Source organism: Microcaecilia unicolor, chromosome 2 (assembly GCF_901765095.1).
Source record: "Microcaecilia unicolor chromosome 2, aMicUni1.1, whole genome shotgun sequence".
Lineage (NCBI taxonomy): Eukaryota > Metazoa > Chordata > Amphibia > Gymnophiona > Siphonopidae > Microcaecilia > Microcaecilia unicolor.
The window spans coordinates 184,009,259-184,037,045 of record NC_044032.1 but is presented as its reverse complement, the minus strand read 5'-3'; the positions used below and the strand labels follow the sequence as shown (position 1 = coordinate 184,037,045).

At 43.4% G+C, this 27,787-nt stretch overlaps 1 protein-coding gene across 1 annotated transcript in view; it reads left to right on the top strand.

Moving 5' to 3' along the window:
* CEP120 (centrosomal protein 120) overlaps window positions 1-27,787 on the top strand; it is a 410,430-nt gene that overhangs the window by 110,809 nt on the left and 271,834 nt on the right. Inside the window, 1 exon segment of the mRNA XM_030193546.1 lies at window positions 22,306-22,480. Within this exon segment, the coding sequence (XP_030049406.1) occupies window positions 22,306-22,480 (175 nt within the window).

Here is a 27,787-nt window from a genome sequence, read left to right as displayed (position 1 = left end):
AAGAATTTAAATATTTGCTTTCATGCAGATCTCTCATTTGTTTAAACATAACTAAATGGGCTATAAGCCCCTTATGCAGTCCATTGGTTTTCTTTATATTTTGTTCTTGTGCTGACTTATACTGTGCCAAAACTGAAAACTTATCTCTTTTCTGGTCGATAATAAAAGGAGCTCATTATGAACACTATCCACCTAACGGGCATGTAAAAGTCTGTCCTTTAATGATGCCGCATATTCAGAAATCTTAGCCATAAAAATAGACAGTTGTTCAGACATTATCTCATGCACACACTAGAAAGACATCCATACACACATTGCCATTTCAGCAACAATTTCTACACAGTCCATCTAAAACTCAGTTTTTACGTTTTCAGAGCACAACATGTTGGTAGATAAGCTTCAAAAGAAGGAGGAGTAGGGGAAGATGGCTCTTCTCAAACAACGAAGGAGGTGTGTAGATGGATTAAAGGCTTTATTACAAAAACATCAAATTCGACACAACACAGTAGCCGTGTTTCGGTGTCTGAACGCCTGCTTCTGGAGTCTTATGATGTCAGTGTAGATGAGAAATGTAGATAAGAAATTTCCTTATCAAATTTTGTACACAAACGGGGTATCAAAACAACCCTGAATGGGAGAATAAACAACAAATGAGCTGCCAATAGCGGTCTCTGTGAAGTATCAAGCTTCATACAGAACAAGAAAAACCGTTGAACCATCCAATATGACACAATATAAACTGTTACAGAGAAACATGCCCCAAGAACGTCTTATCTCCCCTCCCTCCCTATAAGTTCACCCAACTGTTTACACCCCCCAAAATAACACAACAGATGTACAGATCAATAGGACCCAAAGTAGTCTGAAACAAGTAGTCATAAACACAGTTTATACTTAATTGTTCAGCCACCCCTGGGTTTTGCCTTTGGGTTTAACCTGTGGTTCCCAAACCTGGTCCTGGAGGCACCCCAGCTAGTCAGGCTTTCAGTATATCAACAATGAATATTAACTAGATAGATTTGCTTGTAGTTGAGGCTGTACATGCGTATTCGTTGTGGGTATCCTGAAAATCTGACTAGCTGGGGTGCCTCCAGGACCAGGTTTGGTAACCACTGGATTAACAAGCAATACCATGTGCACGTAAGGTCTGGATAAACGAATTAAGACCATAGTAATGACGGCAGAGAAAGATCTGCACTGTTCATCCAGTCAAAATTTTAAGCAATGCTCAAAATATGTAATACTTGGTAAAAATAATGAAACATTGATGGATTATTCACATAGCAGCCAGCCAGTAGATTTATTTTCCAGTGAAAATAATTAACTTTTGTATGAACTTGGTGCTTAATAGTGTGCTGCTCACATTTACATCCAAACAGACTTTAAGAAGAAATAAATATATGCAACAGAACTGGCACATTTAGACTGACTCTGGACTTCTGCATGAAGGTAGCTCTTCCCTCATTATTCAATACCTGTCTTTTAAATAGTAATAAAAAAAATATCCAGTGCATTTTTATAATGTACCACTTCATTCCACAAAACAAAAGGAGCATGTTCCCACATACCATTTTTCTCTTTTGATCTAGGCAAATGGAAAAAAGGATTTAAATTCTCTCTTGTTTCAACTTAAGAAAGGTTTAAAACAACCTTTGTAGTTAAAAATAAAAACTCTGAATGTTGAGAACCTGATTCTCATAACATGTTTGTTTTGGCGACCCTTTACTAGGTGAAAAGATCTCAGCACCAATACAACGCATGCTAGGGTGTCCCTATAACTAGCCTCTCAAAATGACACCATGATTATGATTTAGAACAAATTACTACTCTACCCGATGAAAGATTATTCTGTTGTGTTACTTCCTCAGTGTACATCCATATGCTGTACAAGTCTGCATGTTTCTAACTATAACTCCGATAATAGAACAATGAGCAACACCAATGTGGATACAGCAGCTGATAGTTTGATTTTTGGAAGTACCAAGATGGCGGATGTTCAGGGGCGACAGCTTCCGCTTTAGCTTTTTGAAGTCATGGTGGCTCCTGACTTATTAAACCTCCTTGGGTTCTTTCAGTGCTTTTATACCGATCAAAAAGAAGAATGGCACCAGTCTACAAGAATGAGATCAAATCGGGGTGCCTTGTTTGGATGTTCCATTCTTAAGGTTGATGCTGAGGAGTAAATAGTGGTCTAGAAGATTCTCAGCTAGGGCCCCTGAACTATGGAGTAATAATTCTTTTTACATGTTAGGATAGAGAGTAACTATCTAACCTCTAGAAAAACATAGCATAACTTTTTTGCAGGGAATAGGAGATCTTTGGGTAAGATTGGGGATGAGTTGATGTTAAGAAGGCTTAAGTCTGTCTTTGGATTAGGGATATGCATTTGTTAGTGTGCTTTCAGCTTGCTTAATAAGCATTAACATTTTACTGTGCTCAAAATTAATTTGGTATATAATAATGTACAAATGAGTACACATTTAGTCAATTTGTGCATGTTAATAATTACAACAAATGTGTGGAACAAACTGAAAAAAATAATGCCTGAGAACTGGAAATGGGGGCTTAACGCTCATCCTTGTATAGATTTTAGGGTTTTAATAGGTTAGAAGGCAATCTGGGGAACTATATTGTATTGGAGGATCTTTGTACATCACATCTAACAGACTTGTTTAATGGTTGTGTGGTATAGAAGAAAATATGAAATGAGAATGCATTTTTATGACTTTACATTTTTGTCGACTGTAATTTTATGTTTTAATATATAATTCAAAATTAATATAATTTTCCAATTTATAGGTGGTAATAGCTACAGCAGTGGGCAATTATCTACTAATAGGAGTCATGAGCTGAGGTAGAGGGCATTTGTGTAAAAGTCAAAATGCAGTACCTTCACACATCCTTGTGAAAAATATGTTTCAGAATGCGTTAAAGTAGGAGTTTTATTTCATGGATCTACATTACACATTCATCATGAAAGATATATTTTAGAGAAATGTTAAAAAAGAAACTAACAAATAAGAAACATGGGAAGATGGTGGTGCTATCACTCTAGAAAATGGATACTTATTTGCTTACTCCTTCATGATGCCCGCAACACAGTTTCTTTCTTGTAGCAGGTGGTGTTAGAGGATAACAGGAATGGAATCCTTACGTGCATAAGTTGCAATGAGCAAACACCAAAACTGTTCTTAAAAAAAATCTTTTTTAGAATGATATCCTAAGACTTAAAGTAATTGCATCTATGGGGAATGTAGTTGGATTCTGGAGGGTTGTCTGGCTCAGCTCAAGAATTGTGGCACCCTGAGCCAACTCTTGCTTCAGCGCTTCCCCACATCACCTATCTTCTAGCTAGCCAATCTCCCGCATCTGTGACCCCCACATCATTTCTGTTTTAGCCAAGCACCTGCATCGGCTCGAACCAGCTGGTTTCTCCCCATCCAATCTTATGGGCTCCATTCTAACAACCCCCCCCCCCCCCCCCCCGCCGGCAAAACCCTGACTTATCCCAGGGGTGATGGGGCAAGAATGATTTCCACTCATTCCAGCCCCAGCTGCTGCCTTCTTCAAAGTGGCATCATGAGACCCCTAGTAGTAATATTGTGGTACTATCGTTAGGGGTTCAAGTTGCCATATAAGGAAAAGGATCTGGTGGGGGCAGGTGAAGGTGTAGGTTTTGGAAAGAAGAGGGGTTTCGGGGCAAGTTTGCATTTGTGGGGGAAGAGTTATGTTAGGCCCACTGGACCACTAGAGATTTGAGATCCCCGCTGAAGGAAGGGATTCCAGTGGACCTCAGATTCCTTGTGCTGCTGCTGGCACCACCAAAGGTTTAAACATGTTCTCATTTTTAAACCTGTAATTGTGCCATCAGCAGCACAAGGAGAACACAGCGGTTAGAGCAGAACAGCATGCGCTGACCACTGTGAAGGTTGAACCAGTAAAGCAGGCTTTTGGCACACTGAGCCAGTGCCTTACCTGGTTTATACCTTAAGCCAGCCATGGTCTGGTGGCCTACTGTCATGTCCTGTTCTAGACAATGTGAAGGGAATATATGTTGCAAAGTTCATGTTATAGTCCTGCAAATCTCTTCTATGGGGGCTGACATAGCCCTGAGCTTTGACATGACCCTCTAAAGTTAGATCTTCTTGAGCATAAGTGAAGGAAATGCAGTCTGTTAGCCAACTGTAGACCGTGCATTTGCTGGAAGCAGCTCTCATTCTGTTTGGTTCAAAAGAAGCAAAAAGCCGGGTGGACATTCTGTGGGCTTTTAGTACACTCCAGATAGAAAGCCAAGGCTGTTTTGTAATCCAGAGTGTGCAGTGCACTTTCACTTTTATGGGCGTGAGGTCGGGGAATGAATGTTAAGACTATAGGGTTGGGACTTTGGTAAGTCCTTTTATTTATATTCACAGGTATAAAAAGCTCCTATTTTTGAAGTATGGCTAAAAAACATCATGCCCCCAAAGCTGCTAAATGCTTGATCCAAGGTGACAGACTAGTTTCATGTGCTAAATGTATACACATTGAATCCCTCATGCAAGAAGTACAACAACTAAGGAAGGAGGTGGCAAGGCTAAGAAGCATCTGTGACAACCAGAAATCCATCCCCGAAATGCATCTTGAGGCATTGGGGATCTCCAGCAATGAGAACGGAGATCTTGTGCATAAACAGGACAGCTAGACACAGATCACCAGATCCTGAAAAATTAACCTCCCAATTCTGTCTTCGGTGGTCCTGGAGGTAGAAGAGCTGAAAATATCTCAAGAACAGGAGGAAACAAAGCTCAAAAATCTCAAAGCTGCTGGATCAGTGACCAGTAACAAGTGAAAGGTAGTGATGGTGGGTGATTTTCTTCTGAGGGGTTCAGAGGTGTCTGTCTTGGATTCTCTACAGGAAAATTTGTTCCAACAGTTGGTAATGGAACCCACACTGGATGGAGCTACTCTAGACCTGGTGCATACAAACGTGGAGAGTGTTTCTGAAGTTACGGTGGAAGATCATTTGGCATCTATTGATCACTGAATGGTGTGGTTCAATATGACGCAGGAGGGAGAGGGCTTATTCATGTTTGAAGGTCCTAGACTTCAAAAGAACTAACTTTGCCAAGATGGGGAAATATCTCAAGGAAGAGTTAGTTAGATGGGAGCAGCTGAAGGAAGTAGAACATCAGTGGGCAAAACTGAAAGGAGCTATTTTAAAGGTGACAAACCTTTATGTTAGAAAAGTACATAAAAGTAAAAGGAAATTAAGGCCACTTTGGTTCTCGAATGTAGTAGCTGAAAAGGTAAGCGAAAAAAAAAATTAGCGTTCATAAATTACAAGACGACTCAGAAAGAGGAAGATAGGCAAAAATACCTGGAAAAGCTGTCAGGAAAGCAAATATGCAAATGGAAGAAAAGAGAGCCAGTACAGTAAAATTGGGGGACAATACTTTTTTTTTTAATGTAAGTGATAAGAGGAAGTGCCAAAATGGCATTGTGAGGCTTCAAGGGTGAAGGGGAGGAATATGTAGAAGCTGATGAGGATAAAGCTGAACTGCTTAACAGGTATTTGAAAGGCCAGGGGTAGAACCACAGAAAACTTATCGTTTATTCATTTACTAGACCATCACTTATTACAAAAGTAAATCAGAACGGTTTACAATATAAAATAACACTAAAAACAGTAGATAAACATACTCTGAAATCCATTTGTGATAGGAAAGCACTACAAAAAGTCAACACACGTACAGATTTCACAAACTGTGGGCTTTTTTTTTTCCTTTCAGTTTTTTACTTTTCCTATATTTTGATTTTTTGTTTTTGTTACATTTGTACCCACGCTTTCCCACTCATGGCAGGCTCAATGCGGCTTACATGGGGCAATGGCGGGTTAAGTGACTTGCCCAGAGTCACAAGGAGCTGCCTGTGCCTGAAGTGGGAATCGAACTCAGTTCCCCAGGACCAAAGTCCACCACCCTAACCACTAGGCCACTCCTCCACATTTTAGATGATTATTTCTAGTGACTCTTGAAAGAGATGTGTTTTTAAAGCTTTAAGAAAATGAGTATAAGAGTCCTCAAGTCTAAGTTCTTTAGGAAGACAGTTCCAAAGAGAAGGAGCTAGAAAAAAGAATGCCGATGTTCGCGTTGATTCCCATCTAGCTTTGGATGGAGATGGAATTACAAGTCTATTATCTGTCAATGACCGCAATGTCCGAGTTGGTATATAGGGGATAGTAAGGTTAGACAGATATGATGGACTAAATGAATAAAAAGCTTTGTGTGTCAATATCAGAACTTTAAATTTTATCCTTGCTTCTATTGGAAGCCAGTGCAATTGATATAACAATGGAGTAATCCTATCATATTTTGAAGCTCTACAGATAATACGAGCTGCTGTATTTTGTATCATCTGTAGTCGTCTTAGATTATATTTTGAAAGACCTGCATACACTATGTTACAGTAATCTAAACGTGATAAGATGTAAGCATAAGTTAGTGTACGCAGGGAAGATTTATCTAAGGAATTTCTAATCGAGCGTAACTACATAATTGATAAGATTTCTTTATCACATTGGATACTTGCTCATTAAAGGATAAGGCGGAATCAATAAAAATACCTAGGTATTTAAATGACTGTACTGTAGGTATTTGTTTACCAAACAAAGTTGGTATTAAAGATGGGCTAGGTCCAGAACCCGTTATCCATGAAGTTATCATTTTTTTCTGGTTTTAATACTAGTTTGTGCTAATGGGAGTGGATGTATGGTAGACCAGGACTGATTCTCAGAAAACTGTGTTCATGAGTAGCTAGCTAAACTAAAAATAGACAAAGTGACGGGGCCTGATGGGATACATCCGAGGGTATTCAAGGAACTCAGAGAGGTTCTGCTGGATCTGTTGTCTGACATCTTCAATGCTTCCTTAGAATCTGGAGTGGTCCCGGAGGACTGGAGAAGGGCGGATGTTGTCCCTCTGCACAAGAGTGGTTATTAAGTAGGAGGTTGGGAATTGCAGACCCGTTTGACCTCAGTGGTGAGTAAACTAATGGATTGTGAGGTTTCTTGAATTGAATAGACTGCAGGACCCGAGACAGGCGGCAGACAATATCAGAAGATGGTTAACTTAAATTATATATCCTCCCGCAGTCTCCCTTTCTATTTCCTTCTCTCAGATTGTGATTGTAGGGCATCTGGGAGTGGGGCCATTCCGCTGCTGACTCATGAGGCCAGATATTGCCTTGCCAGGTCTAGGGACCAGGTTGGCCTCTCAGTTGGCAAGGAAATGGCCATGACAAATGTCTGAGATACATGTGCAGGTAATGTGGTCGGTGCATTTACATGTCTCTGACAGATTCCTGGACCAGGTCTTCACCAACTGAGGGGCCGGCCTGCCCCGGGACCTAGTCATGAAGAGCCCTACTTCCAGATGCTCTATAGCCATGAGCTCAGCCACTGTCCCTCTGGGGATTAGGGGAAGGTTTTGAAGGTGAAATGAACAAACAAGATAATTCTCTAATATAGTTACAGTTGCCTAGACATGAGAATACAAAGCAGGTCTCAAAAACAGCATTGTGGGTTACAGTATGGGCCAGACTGCCTACATCACCATTGCACTTTATAGCCATCTTTCCCCTGGTGGTTTCCCATCTGTCAATTATTCTATACCAAATGCTGCCAAAAGATATCTGTTTTGAGGGAAAGCTGAGGTTGATGGGGCTGCATGGTCCATGACATTAATATTGATGCAAACTTGGCACGCTGGTCTCCCATTCCAGCTCCATGCTGGAGGCTTGAACCAAGTTCCCATCACAGGTATCCCTTGATAAAGAACCTAGGTAGACATTTGCACTACTGGCCACAGGAAGGGGGCCACATGTACTGATGTCGACAACAATTCCCCTACTCCAAGCATTTCCCTTTCTGTTCCTGACAGCTTGTATCAGGAGACCAGCCCCATAACCCTCCTTAATTCTGCAGTCCCACACCCTTGGCAGAGCTCCTCAAAGTTAAGATGTGTTGTCTTGCACATCAACCAGCAGGTGTACATAGGCAGTTGCTAGACTATACTTTGCTGTGTGTGCTGCATGCTTCCTTGCCCACAACCAACAAGGCTGAGGGCTTTGGAAGATGCGCATACAGCTGCTTCATATCTACATATTGACTTTTACAGCAATGGTGGATATTGGAGAGTAGGCAAGGGAAACAAACTAACTACAATTATGGGGGATATATACTTGGAAAACAAAAATGAAGACATTAGAATACCTTTGTATCATTCCATGGTGTGACCACACCTCAAATACTGTGTGCAATTCTGGTCACTGCATCTCAAAAGAAATATAGTGAAATTAGAACAGGTACAGAGAAGGATGACGAAAATGATAAAGGGACGACTTCCCTATGAGGAAAGGCTAAAGCGGCTAGGACTCTTCAGCTTAGAGAAAAGACGGCTGAGGGGAGATATGATAGAGGTCTGTCAAATAATGAGTGGAGTGGAACGGGTAGACGTGACTCGCTTGTTTACTCTTTCCAAAAATACTAGGACTAGGGGGCATGCAATGAAGCTACAAACTAGTACATTTAAAAACAAATCGTAGAAAATATTTCTTCTCTCAATGTGTACTTAAACACTGGAATCTGTTGCTAGAGAATGTAGTAAAAACAGTTAGCTTCATGGGGTTTAAAAAAGGTTTGGATAGCTTCCTAAAAGAAAAGTCCATAAGCCATTATTAAGATGGACTTGGGGAAAATCCGAAAACAGTACAATACATTTTATGCTGCTGATCCTAGAAATAAGCAGCATAAAATGTATTGTACTGTTTTGGGGTCTTGCCAGGTACTTGTAACCTGGATTGGCTACTGTTGGAAACAGGATGATACTGTACTTGATGGACATTTGGTCTGTCCCAGTATGGCAACTCTTATGTTTTTTATGTTTTCTCACAATAGCAACTAGTCAGGTAGTAAGCAGCAGGTTTCCTTGGCCATAGCAGAGACTAGAGTTTACTCTTGTGTTCAGCAGGCCAGAGGGTGGGGGATTAGGGTTGGCACCAGCCAGGAGCCACCTGCAGGGAAGGAAGAGCAGGAATAGTTACTTGATTAACACCCCCCCCCCCCTGTGGATTTTGCAGGGCCTACAAAACTTAAGTGGCAGGAATTCTGATGCTTATGGGGGTGAGTGAACCTTTTAGGCAATTACAAGACATAAATAAAATGGTCCCCCTCAACCTTGGGCATGGATGGGCAGATGAGCAAAGGGGTTTTTAAAAAATATATATATATTTTGTTTTTCAAAGGACAGTACACAAATCTGCACCCATATGTTCCCCCCACACAACAAAATCAAATGGCACACTAACTCTTCAGCATGTGACTTACAAAGCTTAGAATTCATATAAAACATGAGGAAAAGACCTCACACGTTGCCAAGAATTTTTCACCTGCCTGGTTGTTAAAAAGGCAGGGTAATGATCTTACAGCAACTAATATAATCACTGGTCAAAAACCTCTTCCCTGTCCATTTTTTTTACTCGTGCAAAACAGTATGTTAAATCTTTAATCCATGCAGGCAATCATAAATACTGCTTATATTTCTAAGTAACTCTTTTCAAAATACAGTTCAGGAGCCTGAAGAGTGAACACTTATCTTTAACAGCTGAATCCCGACAGTGGCTTCCTCAGTGAACTTCAGAGAGTGTACTGCAAGTGGTATGCTCATTGCAGTCTCCTGACAAAGCCACTCTGAAACGGGTATCTGTTGGGATTCAGCTGCTAAAGATAAGTGTTCACTCATCAGGCTGCTTAAATGTATTTTCAAATGAGTCACTTAGAATCAAATATAGGCAGTATTTATGGTTGCCTGCATGGATTGAAGATTTAACACATTGTTTTGCATAAGTAAAAATTTGCTTGAAAAATAGGGACTGGAAGGAGATTATTGACCAGTAATTATATTAGTCGCTATAAGAGCATAGTCCTGCCTTGTAAACAACCGGGCAGGTGAAAACGTCTTGGTGAAGTACATAAGCACCGCCATACTGAGAAAAGACCAAGGGTCCATCAAGCCCAGCATCCTGTCTCCGACAGTGGCCAATCCAGACTTCAAGAACCCGGCGACCCCCCCCCCCGTCCGCTTGATGTCCCTAATAAGGGGATCTAACACCAATATGAATAGAAGTGGCGAGAGGGGGCAACCTTGCCTAGTTCCGCGGGCTATCCCAAAAGGGGCCGAGGCCTGACCATTCACCCAAACCTCAGCTGTCGCTCCGTGGTATAGAGCTTTTATTGCTTCATGGAAGTACCCTTCCATACCATATGCCCGCAAGTTGGCGAACATAAAATCCCATTTGACATGGTCAAAAGCCTTTTCGGCGTCGAAGCTGACTATTAAAGCTGAGATAGCATGATGATGTAGTTTCTCTAAGACCCCCAAAACTTGCCGCTTGTTGCGTACTACTGTTCTGCCCCGGACAAAGCCCACCTGTGACTCTTCCACCACCTGTGGCAGTATTTTCTCTAATCAACTTGCCAAAATTTTTGTAAATAATTTCGTCTCAAAAGGCACTAGAGAAATAGGCCTATATGAGCCCACACTCAAGGGGTCTCGACCTGGTTTTAACAAGACCACTATTTGGGCCCTCCGCAGTGATTCTGGTAGAGCTCCCAGCTGAACAAACCGATTAAACACCACCGTAAGGCAGGGTGCTATATCATGGGCAAGAAGTTTGTAAAATTCAGCAGAAAGCCCATCTCCCCCGGGCGCCTTAAACAAAGGGCTATCCCGAATACCCCAGCTCATCTCGTCCTCTGTAATATCCCCATTGAGACTGTCTTGATGATTCTCAGTAATTTTGGGAAGTGATTGACCTGCTAGGTACCATTCCGCCTGAAGTCCCTGCTCTTCTGGTGCCGAATACAGCGCCTCATAGAACTGCCTAAAGACTTCATTTACTCCCTCTGATGAGTGCTGCAATCGTCCCTTATATGAGAAACAAAACGTGACCCTCCCCCCTGTTGCACCAACCGGGCCAGCAGTTTCCCTTGCCGATTAGCATGCTTATATAATTGGTATTGGAAGTATTGATTAGATTTTTTGGCTTTCGCATGTATTAATTGATTTAAAGCAGACTGACATTTTAATAACTGAGATTTATGTATGCTGGAGGGCTTAACTCCAAACCTCTGTCGTGCCAGCCCGACTATCTTCCCCAACCAGATAATCTCTGCTTCCCTAGCTCTTTTCTTGTGGGTGTAGTATGAGATAATGGTACCTCTCAGCACGGCTTTGGCCGCTTCCCAGAATAGTACTGGGTCCCTTTGATAAGTGTCTTTATTGAACTCTGTGTACTCCTCCATTGAGCTTGTATAAAAGAGGGGGAACTGCCCATCATAATAAAGTTCCCTGGGGAATCGCCATTGGGCTCTCTGCTCTCTCTCTCCTGCCCGCAAGAAAAGGAAACCCACACAAACGCGTGGTCGGTCCTATCTCCGCCTGTTCCAGTAATGTGACTTTACAAGATGAAACCAAGATATAGTCAATACATGAAAGTGTATCATGAGCTTTCTCTCCAGGGTGGAACAGGTGCCAAGCATCTACCAAGTCCAACAAAGAACATAGCCTTGGGACTCCCTTTCTCAAATTCACTGGGCCTACCCTAGAGGTACCCGCGCTGTCCAATAGCGGGTCAAACACCGAATTAAAGTCACCCCCCATAATTGTGGGCATCTGGTCGAAGGAGTGCACCCGGCTCACTATGGTTTGGTAAAACTGCCTATCTTACTGGTTCGGCGCATACACATTCACCAGCAACAGGGGTTGATTATGCACTTGGACCTCCACCATGACAAATCTTCCTTTCGGGTCCATAACCACCCTCTTCCTGACAACGGGGAGCCCCTTGCGGAATAGTATGATGACTCCTGCCTTTCTATTGGTCGTTGGGCTATCCACATAATCCCCCACCCACCATCTACATAGTTTTTTTGTGTTCCTGCCCCGTTAAGTGTGTCTCCTGTAGCATTGCTATGTGAGTTTTTTGTCTCTTTAAGGTTTGCAAGACCTTACTGCGCTTAATCGGGGAGGTTACACCCCCCACATTCCAGGAAACCACTTTAACCATATTCTGGCAAAAGCATGCTAATAAAGCAGTTATGTGTGACGTGAGGGAGAAGGTGTCCCAGCCTCCACCTCCCCCCACTATTGTCCTCCTCAGCAACAGTTCTCCAGTTCCTTCTGTCCCTTGCTACGCCTCGCTCATTCAGGCAGAATTCCCCCCTCCTCCCCCAACCTTGCCCTCCACCCCCCATCTGTTCCCTCTCCCACTCCCTCGAGTTCCACGAAGAACTCATCCACGTATAGGTGCGCTAGACCCCACCTGAAATAATTCCTTTCCCTCTTTTAGGAACCCATCGTTAAGCTTTCAGATCTTATCTCTCCTCATACCAGAACATTGTCCACATCTTTCTAGATCGTTATACTTTTTAAACACTCGTTACAATTTACACTCTGATCTTAACAAACTTTCTGTTGTATTAACTTATCAGAGCCTTGGCTGGATCTAGTCCCCGAAATGTATAGTCTTCTTTCAGACACTTATTCCAGCTTCAGGCCCCAAACAACATTTGCTTGAACCCCGTTCCTCCGAAATACCTTTCAGTCAGTGTTCTCCTGTGCCAGGCCTTGGATGAAAGCGGTAGCTGCCGACACGTCTTCAAAAAACTTTACTGTACCTCCATGGTGTACTCTCAACTTTGCAGGATATACCAGTGCGAATCTGATCTTTTTCTCATGAAGTTTTGTACACACTGATGCAAATTCCTTCCTCGCTGTTGCCACCCTCGAGGAATAGTCCTGGGAGCAAAGAATGCGCTGTCCTTCATGCTTAAGTTCTCCTCCTGCACGCACTGCTTGTAAAATAACCTGTTTGTGCCCATAGTTAAGGATTTTCAAGATCACCGCCCGAGGCCGCGCTGCTCCTTGTCTCCTTGGCCCCAGTCGGTGTACTCTCTCGATCCGCAAGGGCCTGGCATATTGTTCAATTTCAGCGTGTTCGGAATCCAGGTTTCTAGGAAACTGCCCAACTCTGATTCTTGGATCTGCTCCGACAAGCCGATCAGGCGCAGGTTATTGCGCCTGGATCGGTACTCCAAATCATCTATTTTATTCTCCAGGTCCAATATCCTTATCTGAAGGGCTTCCACCGGCTGCACCTCGGTCGCCATGCAGTCCTCGATGTCGCTGACCCTTTGCTGGACATGATCTAAGTCCAGATGGAATCCATCGAGGCGTTCGTGAGCCGAGTCCGCTCTGTCATATATCGCTTGTAATTTGTTGTCCAGGGCCACCTCGACGGCAGCTGTTACCTCCGCCGTAATCTCGGCTGTCCATGCCGAGCAGACGCTAGCTCGGCGATTGCGGTGCGGGCGCCATCTTGGGTTCCGTGGCCTTGCTTTTTTCTTTTTTTTTTTTTTTTTTTGGAGTTTCGCTGCCATCCCGCTTTCACCGGTCACTACCGCCAGATAGAGCACTGCACCAAAATCAGCTCTGCAAGCCAGATAAGGTATGAATCCTTCAGACCCCCAAAGAGGTTAGATAAGTGCAAAAGATGAGGGGAATAGCAGGAGCTCAGCATAAACGAGTCCTCACTCCCGCATCGCACCACGTGACCCATCCATGAGCAAACCAATTAAGTTGTATTTCCTCCAATGTTGTTCACATGAAAACTGATCATTTCTCCAGCCCAACATCCTGTTTCTGGTCCTTGTAGCTTAAATGGTCAGGAGATACTAGTGTATCTCGTTCTTTTGGTAAGCTATTTTAAAACTACCTGATTTCAAAATGGGAATTTATAGGAGGTTTTTTGCTTCTAAATGAAGGTTTGCCTCTTGTTTTGAAAGTAAGGCCCTGTATAACTTCTTTGCCTGCTTGCTTAATTTTTACATATTTCAGAATCTGACATATCATCCATCTGTTAGGGTATACCTCATGGAGGTTAATTCAGAAGGAAACATCATTTCTGGACAGGCTGTAGTTGTCAGTAAGGTGGCTAATTCTTCCACAATGTTGTGGAACAGGAACATTTTACTTATTAATTTGTTTTTTTATTTAGGCATTTATATCCCACATTTTCCAACTGACATTGTTTCAATGTGGCTTACAAACAAAAAGAATAGTTCCTTTTGATGAAATGATCTGTGTCCGTAGTAGAGGGTCGAATATGTTATTTGTGTGTTCGTGAGAAATGGTGGTTGAGTATGTTAAGGTTGTCAGTGAAGGTAGAGTATTTTAATTGGTGGCTGGTTGCCTGTCCATGGAAAGAAAGATTGAGTACAAATTAGGAGCAGAGATCAAGTTAATATGGAACTTTTTTGATTGTCATGTTTAGCTTGGAGATCCCCTGAGTTTTTGCAGAAGAATTTTTTGAAGAAAAAAGCTTTGAGTTGTTTGTGGAAGAATAAGTAGTTTGTTTCTTAAGCTTTCAGGAGTGCGTTCCAGTTCTATGTGCATAGGTATTTGAAGTTTGACAAGTAAATGGACATGTATCGCAGTCTCTTGCAATTGGGGATGTGGAGTGTGAGAGAGTTTTTTGATTCCATGCTATTGTGTATTGGTAGAGTTATTAGGTCTACCATGTATCTGGGTACAAGACCAAATATAATTTTGTAGGTTAGTGTACATAGCTTGAAGTTTATTCTTGCCTCAACGGGGAGCCAATGTAAGGCTTGGAGTAGTGGGCTGGGTCTGTTGGAAGAAGATTTTCCGTGAATCAGCCTTGCGGCGGTGTTTTGTGCCATTTGTAATTTTCTCAGGACCTGATCTTTGCATCCGGCGTAGATTCCATTACAGTAGTCTAGGAAGGGCATAATCGAAAGGGACGTCCAAGTTTTATTGAGGACGTCCTCTCAAAACGTCCTGCTGAAGGGGTGGGGAAACCCGTATTATCGAAACAAGATGGATGTCCATCTTTCGTTTCGATAATATGGTCAGGAACGTCCAAATTTTGAAATTTTGGTCATCCTTAGAGATGGTCGTCCCTAGACTTGGTCGTTTCTGATTTTTGGTGATAATGTAAACCATCTCAGAAACGACCAAATGCAAGCCCTTTGGTTGTGGAAGGAGCCAGCATTTCTAGTGCACTGGTCCCCCTGACATGCCAGGACACCAACTGGGCACCCTAGGGGGCACTGCTGTGGACTTCAGAAATGACTCCCAGGAACATAGCTCCTTTACCTTGTCTGCTGAGCCCCTGAAACTCCCCCTAAAACCCACTACCCACAACTGTACACCACTACCATAGCCCTTACAGGTGAAGGGGGGCACCTAGATGTGGGTACAGTGGGTTTCTGGTGGGTTTTGGAGGGCTCGTTGTTTCCTCCACAAACGTAACAGGTAGGGGGGGTGGGCCTGGGTCCGCCTGTTTGAAGTGCACTGCACCCACTAAAACTGCTCCAGGGACCTGCATATTGCTGTCATGGACCTGAGTATGAAATCTGAGGCTGGCAAAAAATATTTTGAAAGATATTTTTTGAGGGTGGGAGGGGGTTAGTGACCACTGGGGGAGTAAGGGGAGGTCATCCCCGATTCTGTCTGGTGGTCATCTGGTCATTTCAGGCACCTTTTTGGGCCTTGGTCGTAAGAAAAACACAACCAGGTAAAGTCGTCCAAGTGCTCGTCAGGGATGCCCTTTTTATTTCCATTATGGGTTGAGGACGTCCATGTGTTAGGCACACCCAAGTCCTACCTTCACTACGCCTCCGATTCACCCTCTTGAACTTTGGCCGTCCCTGCGACGGAAAGCAGTTGGGGACGTCCAAAATCGGCTTTCGATTATACGGATTTGGACGACCCTGGGAAAAGGACATCCATCTTCCGATTTGTGTCGAAAGATGGGCGTCCTTCTCTTTCGAAAATGAGCCCATAGGTGTGCTAAGATTAGAGAGTCCTAGCCATTTAAATCACATGGCAGGGCTATCCATGGCTAGTCTGTGAATGATCCAGGGGTAGAGTTAGGGCATTGTGGAAGCCCACTTGGGTAGCAGAGATTTTCAGTCTACCAACCGGCTGAGCAATTGCACAAAGCTAGGACAGAAAAAGGCTGTTTTAACTTTATGCGGCAAAGTTGCACACCTTATCCACCCTTTTTCCAGCCCCCCACGCTCCATCCACATTTTTTCCAGGCACCCCCATCCCTTTCTCCCTTCCTGCACACACACACTGCTACAGTGTGCAACTGGCTGCTTCCTCCTGTGCCATCCTGGGCCTCACTATTCCTTTGAGCTGCGCAGGCCTCCAAACATCTGCGCAGCTTAAAGGAACTGCTGGGGACCAAGGCAGCAGAGAAAGGGGGAGCAGCCCTGATGTGCGACTGTGCAGCTCCTCTCTTGCACTGTAGTGGTGCATGTTAGGTAGGCAGGGAGGGAGGGAGGCAGCCAGCCAGCCAGAAATGGAGCATATTCAGCAGACCACCAGAAACAGAGTATGTTCAGCAGACCACACAGAATGTAGTGAGGGAAAGGCAGATTTCTGCACAGACTGCAGATGAGTAGTAAACATTTCTCATTTGTTACGCCAGATCTTAGGACATATTAAGCCCCATACTCTTGGATACGTGGTATAGATCACCATCTAAAGTTCCTCTCCTTTGTGATTTACAAGGCTACAGCATAGGGTTCAGTCTGTGCCAGTGCATCTCAAAAGTTTATCCAATATGGTCCCACAAGCCGTAAAGCCCGTTACATCGGGCGAAATTTCTGTTGTATGTAATGAAATAGCAAAACGGGGAAGATTTTTTATTTCTGAAATGTAATTTAAAAGTTGATGAGCGTAATGTCACTTGATGTGTATAGTACAGGTTTATATACTATGTTCTTTGTGTAAAGAGCATTAGATCCTTCAGAATTTGAACCTCGTTATTGTTAGACTTATGTGATTTCCCATGTCCCTTATTGTTCAAATTTTTTCTGTGTGTGTGTGAGAGAGAGAGTGAGTGTGTGAGAGAGAAAGTGTGTGCGCGCCGGTCTGAAATTGAGAGAGAGTATGAGTGAGTTCAGAGAGAGAGAGTGAGTGTGTGTGTGTGTGTGAGAGAGAGAGAAAGTGTGTGTGTATGCGTCTGTCTGAAAGAGAGAGAGAGTCAAGGAAGGAGAAGATAAATTTCTCCCTGCTTTCCTGAGCTTCCCTCTTTCTTTTTGGCCTGCCCGCTGATCCACACCAGTCCACTCCCTGCTCTGCCGCTCTCAATCCCTGCAGCATCCCTTTGCCGATGCAGGACGCGTCCAAAACTTGACACCGCCCTGACCCCCGAAAATGAATGGGTCGCCTCAGCGAAAACGCCCCCTACCTGCCCACAGCTCCCACTGCCTGTCTCCCGGATAGCTGCTTCAGCCCCACAGCGACTTACTGAGCTGCCGACATGCCCTCAGGTGATTGTCCTGGTGGGATCGTCCGCGTGCTGGCTCTTGATTTGCCCGGCAGTAGGGTCGATCTGGTCCTGTCTCTAACCACGTTGGGAGATACCAGGATATTTTGTGTATGTGTGTGAGAGAGAGAGAGACACTAGTTGTGTGTGTGTGAGAGAGAGAGAGAGAAAGTGTGTGTGTGTGTGTGTGCGTCTGTCTGAAAGAGAGAGAGAGTCAAGGAAGGAGAAGATAAATTTCTCCCTGCTTCTGTTTGTTTTGTAAAAGTACAGGAGATAAGTGTGTGTGTGTGTGTGTGTATGTGTGTGTGAGTGAGTGAGTGAGAGAGAGAAAGTGTGTGTGCACCTGTCTGAAAGAGAGAGAAAAGACAGAGACACGGCACTGTTTCAGGGGGAGAGTGCTTGAGCATGCTGGGGTTTTTTTCTCCCCAGCTGTGGTGTTTACTGGGTCCTACTTTGCAGGCTCTGAACTCTGCAGCTATTTCTCTTGGGCTGGTAGGGGTGCTCCTTAGGATCCACGCTCATGTGTTTGGTGCTCTAGTTGCACGGTCTGCAGCTTTATGGTAGTGACACACTCTAAGCGTTGTCCAGTGTGTCAGCGACATTCTTTAAATGCCTCCAGTCACTGTGCTTTTTGTATGAGAGAACAGCCTGTACCTTCCTCAGCATCTATGTTGGTGGCACCGGGGCTGGTACCAGTATATGCTTCGGTGGCAGCGGGGGAATTGATGGAGCAGCATTCAAGGATAGTTCCAGTTTCAGTGGGAACCACTGCCATCTTGAATCCCCTGCCACCTCCTGACTTGCCGCCGCGTCTGGAATCTGTCACTGCAGGAGCAGATGCAGCGCTTTCTGCTCCAGCAATGGTGGATTTTTGCCCCAATTTTGTGTTGGCCATGTAAAGGGCCTTCTCTCTGTCTGGTAATGATCATCCGCAGCAGCAGCAGCCGGTCAGGAACGCTGGCATGGGGTGCTCCAGGACGTGAGAAGCAGGCGGGCCGGCCCGTGTTTTGCGAGTGCCGGCTGATTTCAATGGCATGTACAGAGAAACGTGTGATGTGACGTTGGAAGAGATTTGTGACGTGACGTGCATGCACAGAACAGCTGTGCTGTTCTGCACACGTGCGGCACGTCGGTCACTCTTCATTTATATAGTAGGATTTTAATGGCTGAAAATTCACATGACCCGACGTGAAAACATAGCAAATCAGGGCAGAGCCTGTGAGTCAGTATCACTCACAGACCCTAGTAATTTTAATAGGAAGCATACCCAGGAGGGGCGGGGACGTGTGAATATTCACGAGGTCACAAACTACATACTGACTGTCACTACAGGGCACAGATCTCAGTGGGAGGGGGAGTGACCATGTTTCTATTATTCTGTTCACTGATTATGTGATCCATTTGTGTTCTGTACTCAGTTTGGGAACGAAAGTTCTACACATTCACATTCCTTTAGTATATAGACTTTACCCACTGGTGAAATAGTAGATTTGGTCATCTTAACCTCCATGATTTCTTTTAAGATGGAGCCCACCTTCATCTCTACTATGGCCATTTTATTGTTTAATGTTGTCTTCTCTATTTCAAAATAATAAACATGTCCCCAACAGAAATACTGTCTGTTTAGAATTACCTATTTTTTTCCTGCTTTTTTTTTTTTTTTTTTAAGAAGACTGCTGTTAGCTAGGGAGTTGCATGTGACTTAAGTAAACTATTTACCTTGAGAGAAGGTAACGCATAGAGTGGCTGCAGGTCAAAATGGCTTCCAGGATTTCCAGCAGCAGTCTTGTGACACTGCAGCTGGAGGTCCTGGAAGCCATTTTGAGATTGGAATTAGCATGGGAAGGAACGATCCTTAGTTGCTGGAAGTCCCGGAAGCCATTTTGACCTGGAGCCAGCTGTGCGCAGGAGCGGGTGGGTACATTCCTGCACTCACTACCCACCAACAACTAGGTAGTCCCAGGAGGGTTCGGGGGGGGGGGGGGCTGGGGAGAGGGGCTTGGGTTTGCGAGGGAGGCTCTTTTTGGTTCGAGGGAAAGTTGAGTTGGGTGGGAGTAGGGGCTGCTCACATAGTTTCTGTTACCGCCGAAAATGCACAAGCATTTTTGGCTGAAACTGAAATAAGGCCAAACACGGATTTCGAGCCAGTTTCGACGCCGTCATTGAATCCAAAACTAAAATTTGGTCGTTGTCTAGATACTTACTTGTAAGAGTTCTATGAAGAGAACAATTTACTTTAATATTCCTGCTAATGATCCTTCCAACTCTTATATTTCCAAGTTACTCACTTTAACGTCGTCCTTTAATCTCCAACTATGCTCCACCTCCCCCACTCATCAAAATGGTCACTGTCTTGATCTCATCTTCTCCTCCAACTGTTCACCTTCTAGTTTCCTTGCCTCTGATCATCCCTCCTCTGATCACCATCTTATAATTTTCACACTTAAATCTCCTCCCTCCCAGTCCCGTCCTATCCTATCTAATTTATCTAGGAATCTTCACGATATTGACCCTTCATCTCTATCCTCCCATGTTTCAAACCTCCTCTCTACTGTGGCACCATCCACGTCTGTCAACGAGGCTGTTTCTTCTTACAACAATACTCTATCCTCTGCCTTAGACACTCTTGCACCTTTGATGACCCGCCCTGTAAGGCGTACAAAAGCCCAACCTTGGCTGACTTCTAATATCCGCTACCTACGTTCCTGTACCCACTCCGCCGAACGCCTCTGGCGGAAATCTCGGGCCCTTGCTGATTTCTTACACTAAGTTCATGCTGACCTCCTTCCAATCTGCTCTTTTATGTGCCAAACAGGATTATTATATCCAACTGACCAACTCTCTTGGCTCTAATCCTCAACTTCTCTTCACCACATTGAACTCTCTCCTCAAGGTGCCCCCTCCCCTAACTCCCCCTTCATTAGCTCCTCAGACCCTTGCTGAATTCTTTCACAACAAGGTTCAAAAGATAAACCTTGCTTTCTCTACCTCACCAGCTCTCCCTCGACTAGTCCGTTCCCCTCTCTCTCCTTCCCCTCATTCCCTTTCCTCCTTTCCTGAAGTTACTATTGAGGAAACTACACTTCTCCTTTCTTCCTCAAAATGTACCACCTGTTCCTCTGATCCCATTCCCACCCACCTTCTTAATGCCATGTCTCCTACTCTTATTCCTTTTATCTGTCACATTCTCAACCTCTCACTTTCCACTGCACTGTCCCTGCTGCCTTTAAACATGCTGTGGTCACACCTCTCCTTAAGAAGCCTTCACTCGACCCTACTTGTCCCTCTAATTACCGACCCATCTCCCTCCTCCCTTTTCTCTCCAAATTACTTGAGCGTGCTGTTCACCGCCGCTGCCTTGATTTTCTCTCCTCACATGCTATTCTTGACCCACTACAATCTGGTTTTCACCCTCTCCACTCAACCGAAACTGCGCTTACTAAAGTCTCCAATGACCTATTACTGGCTAAATCCACAGGTCAATATTCCATCCTTATTCTTCTTGATCTTTCCGCTGCTTTTGACACTGTCGCTCACAGCATACTTCTCGATACCCTGTCCTCACTTGGATTCCAGGGCTCTGTCCTTTCCTGGTTCTCTTCCTACCTCTCCCTCCGCACCTTTAGTGTTCACTCTGGTGGATCCTCTTCTACTTCTATCCCTCTGCCTGTCGGCGTACCTCAGTGTGCTTGTCTGACATCGCTGTCTGGATGTCTCAACGCCACCTGAAATTAAATATGACCAAAACCGAGCTTCTCATTTCCCCCCCCCAAACCCACCTCCCCGCTCCCCCCGTTTTCTATTTCTGTTGATGGCTCTCTCATTCTCCCTGTCTCCTCAGCTCGAAACCTTGGGGTCATCTTTGACTCTTCTCTCTCCTTCTCTGCTCATATCCAGCAGATTGCCAAGACCTGTCGTTTCTTTCTTTACAACATCCATAAAATCCGCCCCTTTCTTTCAGAGCACTCTACCAAAACCCTCATCCACACCCTTGTCACCTCTCGTTTAGACTACTGCAATCTGCTTCTTGCTGGCCTCCCACTTAGTCACCTCTCCCCTCTCCAGTCGGTTAAAAACTCTGCTGCCCGTCTCATCTTCCGCCAGAGTCGCTTTACTCATACTACCCCTCTCCTCATGACCCTTCACTGGCTCCCTATCCGTTTTCGCATCCTGTTCAAACTTCTTCTACTAACCTATAAATGTATTCACTCTGCTGCTCCCCAGTATCTCTCCACACTCGTCCTTCCCTACACCCCTTCCCGTGCACTCCGCTCCATGGATAAATCCTTATCTGTTCCCTTCTCCACTACTGCCAACTCCAGCCTTCGCGCCTTCTGTCTCGCTGCACCCTACGCCTGGAATAAACTTCCTGAGCCCCTACGTCTTGCCCCATCCTTGGCCACCTTTAAATCTAGACTGAAAGCCCACCTCTTTAACATTGCTTTTGACTCGTAATCACTTGTAACCACTCGCCTCCACCTACCCTCCTCTCTTCCTTCCCGTCCACATTAATTGATTTGATTACTTTATTTATTTTTTGTCTATTAGATTGTAAGCTCTTTGAGCAGGGACTGTCTTTCTTCTATGTTTGTGCAGCGCTGCGTATGCCTTGTAGCGCTATAGAAATGCTAAATAGTAGTAGTAGTAGTAGTAGTCAAAAACAACCCATCTCCCTTTAGGAGGAGTTCTCTTACCTAGACAAAGCAAAAAAAGGGGTCTTGTGGGCTGCTGCAGTGCAAGAACTACTGCACATGAGCAATGAAAAGCCTTACTAGTGAGCTCTGGAAGTTTTATTTGACACACATAATCCAAATGTTTTGTTTTTTTTTGTTACAGTTTTATTTCACTGTGTTGATAGAATAAATGGTCAAGATGTATTTCAATGCCCCTTTCTTTGTGTAATTTCAGTCCCCAAGGACCCAGCGCCTGCTCCAGAGGTTGGCATAGCTGCATGTACTGGATCTGAATCTGTTTCAGAGCAGAAGATAGCTATTCCAGCTGCAGCACACCACTTTTGCTTTTCAATAGATTTGCGAAGTATCCATAACCTAGAAGTTGGGTTTCCTGTCAACTGCATGTTAAGGTATGGTTTATTGTAGTGCATGATTCATAAATGCAAAAGTAACACAAGTGTTTTTGAATGGCCTTATTGTAGACTTTTGGTAAAGTTATTCACTTCATCACTTTGTACAAGATTGTGTAAGATAAAATAAAAGTAGAATCCACATGGAATGGGAGGTTGGTGTTCAGATAATTTTGCTCACTTTTTCTAGTAGTAACAATTATGTTTGAACAGTCACAGCATTCAAAGTTGTCAAAACACATGCGGATTGTGAAGAATTGCAGGAAGACTTTAGGAAACTGGAAGACCAGGTGTCCAAATAGCAGAGGAAATTTAATGTGGACAAATTCAAAGTGATGCACATTGGGAAGAATAATCTGAATCATAGTTACCTGATGCTAGGGTCCACCTTAGGAGTCAACTCTCAAGAAAAAGATCTAGGTGTCATTGTAGACAATATGCTGAAATCATCTGCCCAGTGTACAGTGGCAGCCAAAAAAGCAAACAGGATTCTAGGAATTATTAGGAAATGGATGCAAAATAAGACCAAGAATATTATAATGCCTCTGTATCGCTTCATAGTGTGACCTCACCTTGAATATTGAGTTCAATTCTGGCCACTGTATCTCAAAAAAGATATAGCAGAATTAGAAAAGGTTCAAAGAAGAGCGACCAAAATAATAAAGACGATGGAACTCCTCTCAAATGAGGCAAGGCTAAAGAGATTAGGGCTCTTCAGCTTGGAAGAGAGACAGCTGGAGGGGAGGGGGGATATGATTGAGGGCTACAAAATCCTGAGTGGTGGTGAATAGGTAAAAGTGAATTGATTTTTCACTCTTTCAAAAAAGTACAAAGACCAGGAGACAGTCAATGAAATTACATGGAAATACTTTTAAAACAAATAGGAAATATTTTTTCACTCAAAAGAATAGTTAAGCTCTGGAACTCGTTGCCGGAGAATGTGATAACAGTGGTTAGTGTATCTCGGTTTAAAAATGGTTCGGATAAGTTCGTGGAGGGAAAGTCCATAGTCTGCTATTGAGATAGACATGGGATTGGTAGCATGGAATGTTGCTACTAATTGGGTTTCTGCAAGGAACCTGTGACCACTGTTCTGCCAGGATTGGCCACTGTTGGAAAAATGATAAATACATAAGTATTGCCATATTGGAAAAGACCAAAGGTCCATCAAGCCCAGCATCCTGTTTCCAACAGCGGCCAATCCAGGTCACAAGTACCTGGCAAGATCCCAAAGAAGTGCAAAACATTTTATACTGCTTATCCCAGAAATAGTGTATTTTCCCCAAGTCCATTTAATAATGGTCTATGGACTTTTCCTTTTGGAAGCCATCCAAACCTTTTTTGAAACTCGGCTAAGCTAACCGCCTTTACCACATTCTCTGGCAACGAATTCCAGAGTTTAATTACATGTTGAGTGAAGAAACATTTTCTCAGATTCGTTTTAAATTTACTACATTGTAGCTTCATCGCATGCCCCCTAGTCCTAGTATTTTTGGAAAGCATAAACAGATGTTTCACATCTACCCATTCAACTCCACTCATTATTTTATAGACCTCTATCATGTCTCCCCTCAGCCGCCTTTTCTCCAAGCTGAAGAGCCCTAGCTGCTTTAGCCTTTCCTCATAGGGCAGTCATCCCATCCCCTTTATCATTTTCGTCGCCCTTCTCTGCACCTTTTCTAATTCCACTATATCTTTTTTGAGATGCGGTGACCAGAATTGAACATAATATTCGAGGTGCGGTCGCACCATGGAGCAATACAAAGGCATTATAACATCCTCATTTTTGTTTTCCATTCCTTTCCTAATAATACCTAACATTCTATTTGCTTTATTAGCTGCTGTAGCACACTGAGCAGAAGGTTTCAATGTATCATCAACGACGACACTTAGATCCCTTTCTTGGTCTGTGACTCCTAATGAGGAACCTTGCATTACGTAGCTATAATTCGGGTTCCTCTTTCCCACATGCATCACTTTGCACTTGCTCACATTAAACCTCATCTGCCATTTAGACGCCCAGTCTCGTAAGGTCCTTCTGTAATTTTTCACAATCCTCCCGCGATTTAGCAACTTTGAATAACTTTGTGTCATCAGCAAATTTAATTACCTCACTAGTTACTCCCATGTCTAGGTCATTTATAAATATGTTAAAAAGCAGGGTCCCAGCACAGACCCCTGGAGAACCCCACTAACCACCCTTCTCCATTGAGAATACTGATCATTTAACCTTACTCTCTGATTTCTATCTTTTAACCAGTTTTTAATCCACAATAGAACACTACCTCCTATCCCATGAGTCTCCAATTTCCTCTGGAGTCTTTCATGAGGTACTTTGTCAAACCCCTTTTGAAAATCCAGATACACAATGTCAACTGGCTCACCTTTATCCACATGTTTGTTCACCCCTTCAAAGAAATGTAGTAGATTGGTGAGGCAACATTTCCCTTCACTAAATCCATGTGGACTTTATCTCATTAATCCATGCTTTTGAATATGCTCTGTAATTTTGTTCTTAATAATAGTCTCTACCATTTTGCCTGGCACCGACGTCAGACTCACCGGTCTATAATTTCCTGGATCCCCTCTGGAACCTTTTTTAAAAATTGGCGTTACAATGGCCACCTTCCAACCTTCCGGTACCACGCTCGATTTTAAGGATAAATTACATATTACTAACAATAGCTCCGCAAGCTCATTTTTCAGTGCTATCAGTACTCTGGAATGAATACCATCCGGTCTAGGAGATTTGCTAGTCTTCAGAACTGCCCCATTACATCTTCCAGGTTTACAGAGAATTCATTAAGTTTCTCAGACTCGTCAGCTTCGAATACCATTTCCGGCACTGGTATCCCACCCAAATCTTCCTCTGTGAAGACAGAAGCAAAGAATTCATTTAATCTCTCAGTTAAGGCTTTGTCTTCCCTGATCACCCCTTTTACTCCTCGGTCATATAGCAGTCCAACCGATTCTTTTGCCGGCTTCCTGCTTTTAATATACCTAAAAAAAATTTTACTACCTGTTTTTGCCACCAACGCAGTCTTTTTTTTTTTTTGAAGTCCCTCTTAGCCTTCCTTATCAGCGCTTTACATTTGACTTGACATTCCTTATGCTGTTTCTTATTTTATTTATTTATTTTTATCTATTTATTTGTTGCATTTGTAGCCCACATTTTCCCACCTATTTGCAGGCTCAATGTGGCTTACATAGTACCGTGTTGGCAATTGCCAATTCCTGTATGAGAAATACAGTGTGGCGTTACGTTAGAGTTCACGAGTGACAGAGTAGTTTGGTAATCAAAGAGGAAGAGTTAAGTTTTGTCCAGTTATGGTCTAAGTTTCTTTGTGTTGCAATGTTCAGGTGTTTAAGTTGGATGGTTATGGTATGCCTTTTTGAACAAGTTGGTTTTTAATGATTTCCGGAAGTTTGTTAGGTCATGCATTGTTTTCAAGACGTTTGGTAGTGCATTCCATAGTTGTGTGCTTATGTAGGAGAAGCTGGATGCATAGGTTGATTTATATTTTAGTCCTTTGCAGCTTGGGAAGTGTAGATTTAGGTACGTGCGTGTTGACCTTTTTGTGTTTCTGATTGGTAAGTCTATGTGGTCTGCCATGTATAATGGGGCCTCACCGTGAATAATTTTATGAACCAGGGTACAGATTTTGAACGCAATTCGTTCTTTGATTGGGAGCCAATGAAGTTTTTCTCGTAAGGGTTTGGCGCTTTCAAATTTATTTTTTCCAAATATGAGTCTGGCTGAGGTGTTTTGGGCCGTTTGGAGTTTTCTCATGATTTGTTCTCTGCATCCGGCATAGATTGAGTTGCAGTAATCTAGGTGACTTAGAACCATTGATTGTACCAGGCTGCGGAATATTTCCCTCGGGAAGAAAGGTTTTACTCGTTTGAGTTTCCACATTGATTGGAACATTTTCTTTGTTCTATTTTTCGCTTGGCTTTCTAGCGTGAGGTTGCGGTCAATTGTAACTCCAAGAATTTTCAGGCTGTCTGAAACAGGAAGGGTGTAATCTGGCATGATTATATTGGTGGGTTTATTCGTGTTGTATTGGGATGAGAGGATGAGACAGTGTGTTTTCTCTGCGTTGAGTTTTAGTTGAAATGCATCCGCCCACGAGTTCATGATTTGCAGGCTGAGTTTGATTTCGTTTGTGATTTCTGTTAGATCGTGTTTGAATGTGATGTATATCGTAACATCATCTGCGTAGATGTAAGGGTTAAGGCCTTGATTGGAAAGGGATTTGATTAGTGGGGTCATCATTAGGTTGAAAAGGGTCGGGGATAATGGTGATCCTTGGGGAACACCACATTCTGGTTTCCATGGTGATGATATATTCGAATTTTAAATCACTTGGTATGTTCTTGTGGTTAGGAAACCTTTGCTCCAGCTAAGTATAATTTCACCGATCCCGAAGTATTCTAGAATGTTTAATAGTATTTTATGGTTTACCATGTCGAATGTGTCAGCATTCGTTGTCTATGTATGGTCCCGGGTCCGGTCCGTAGAGGCAGTGGGTTCACAATAATGGGTTCACAATAATGCACAATCCACACGGGTTTGGATAAATATGGAAAGTATATTGTATTTACATAGATAGGCTCACAGCACTTAGTACAGGTAAATATAACAATGCTGTATCTTTGGGTGTGTGTAGATGGGAATCGAGGAGAGAAAGGTAAGAATAGGGGGTTCAGGGGAAAAGAGAGGAGGAGAGCGGCTAAAGATGTGGGTGTGCAGAGAAAGAGAGAGAGCAGAAGAGAAACAGAGCCATGTGCTCTGACTTATATATATCTAACAGGAACAGAGAGGGATCAAATAACTTATTTCCCTTCCCAGCCTTTGATATCAGCTCTTTCCTTTGCAAACTTCAGTTTAATTTCCTGATGCAAGGAAGGTGAGCATTTTCACAGGTTTTAGTCTTTGAAGTCCCTAATTTTGGAGCCTCTCTGTCTGGCTTTCATTATTCTCAGAGAGCCCTGCTCCCAGATGCCCAGAGAGGACAAATGTATGTTAGTTAGGGGTACTTGCAGAAACAAAGGGCTAGCAGGCAGCTGGGCACCATTTGGGCTTCCTGAGGGAGGGGGGAGTTATCAGAAGCTGGTTTCATATTAATCTAAGTATGTCCAGCAATCCTGACATCCAGCAATCCTGACAGAACGCACTAGACATGTCGAATTGTAGGAGAAGTATGCTTTTGCCAGTTGCAATTTCTTGTTTGAATTTGGTTAGGAGAGTAATTATTACTGTTTCGGTGCTGTGGTTGGAGCGAAATCCTGATTGTGATTTGTGTA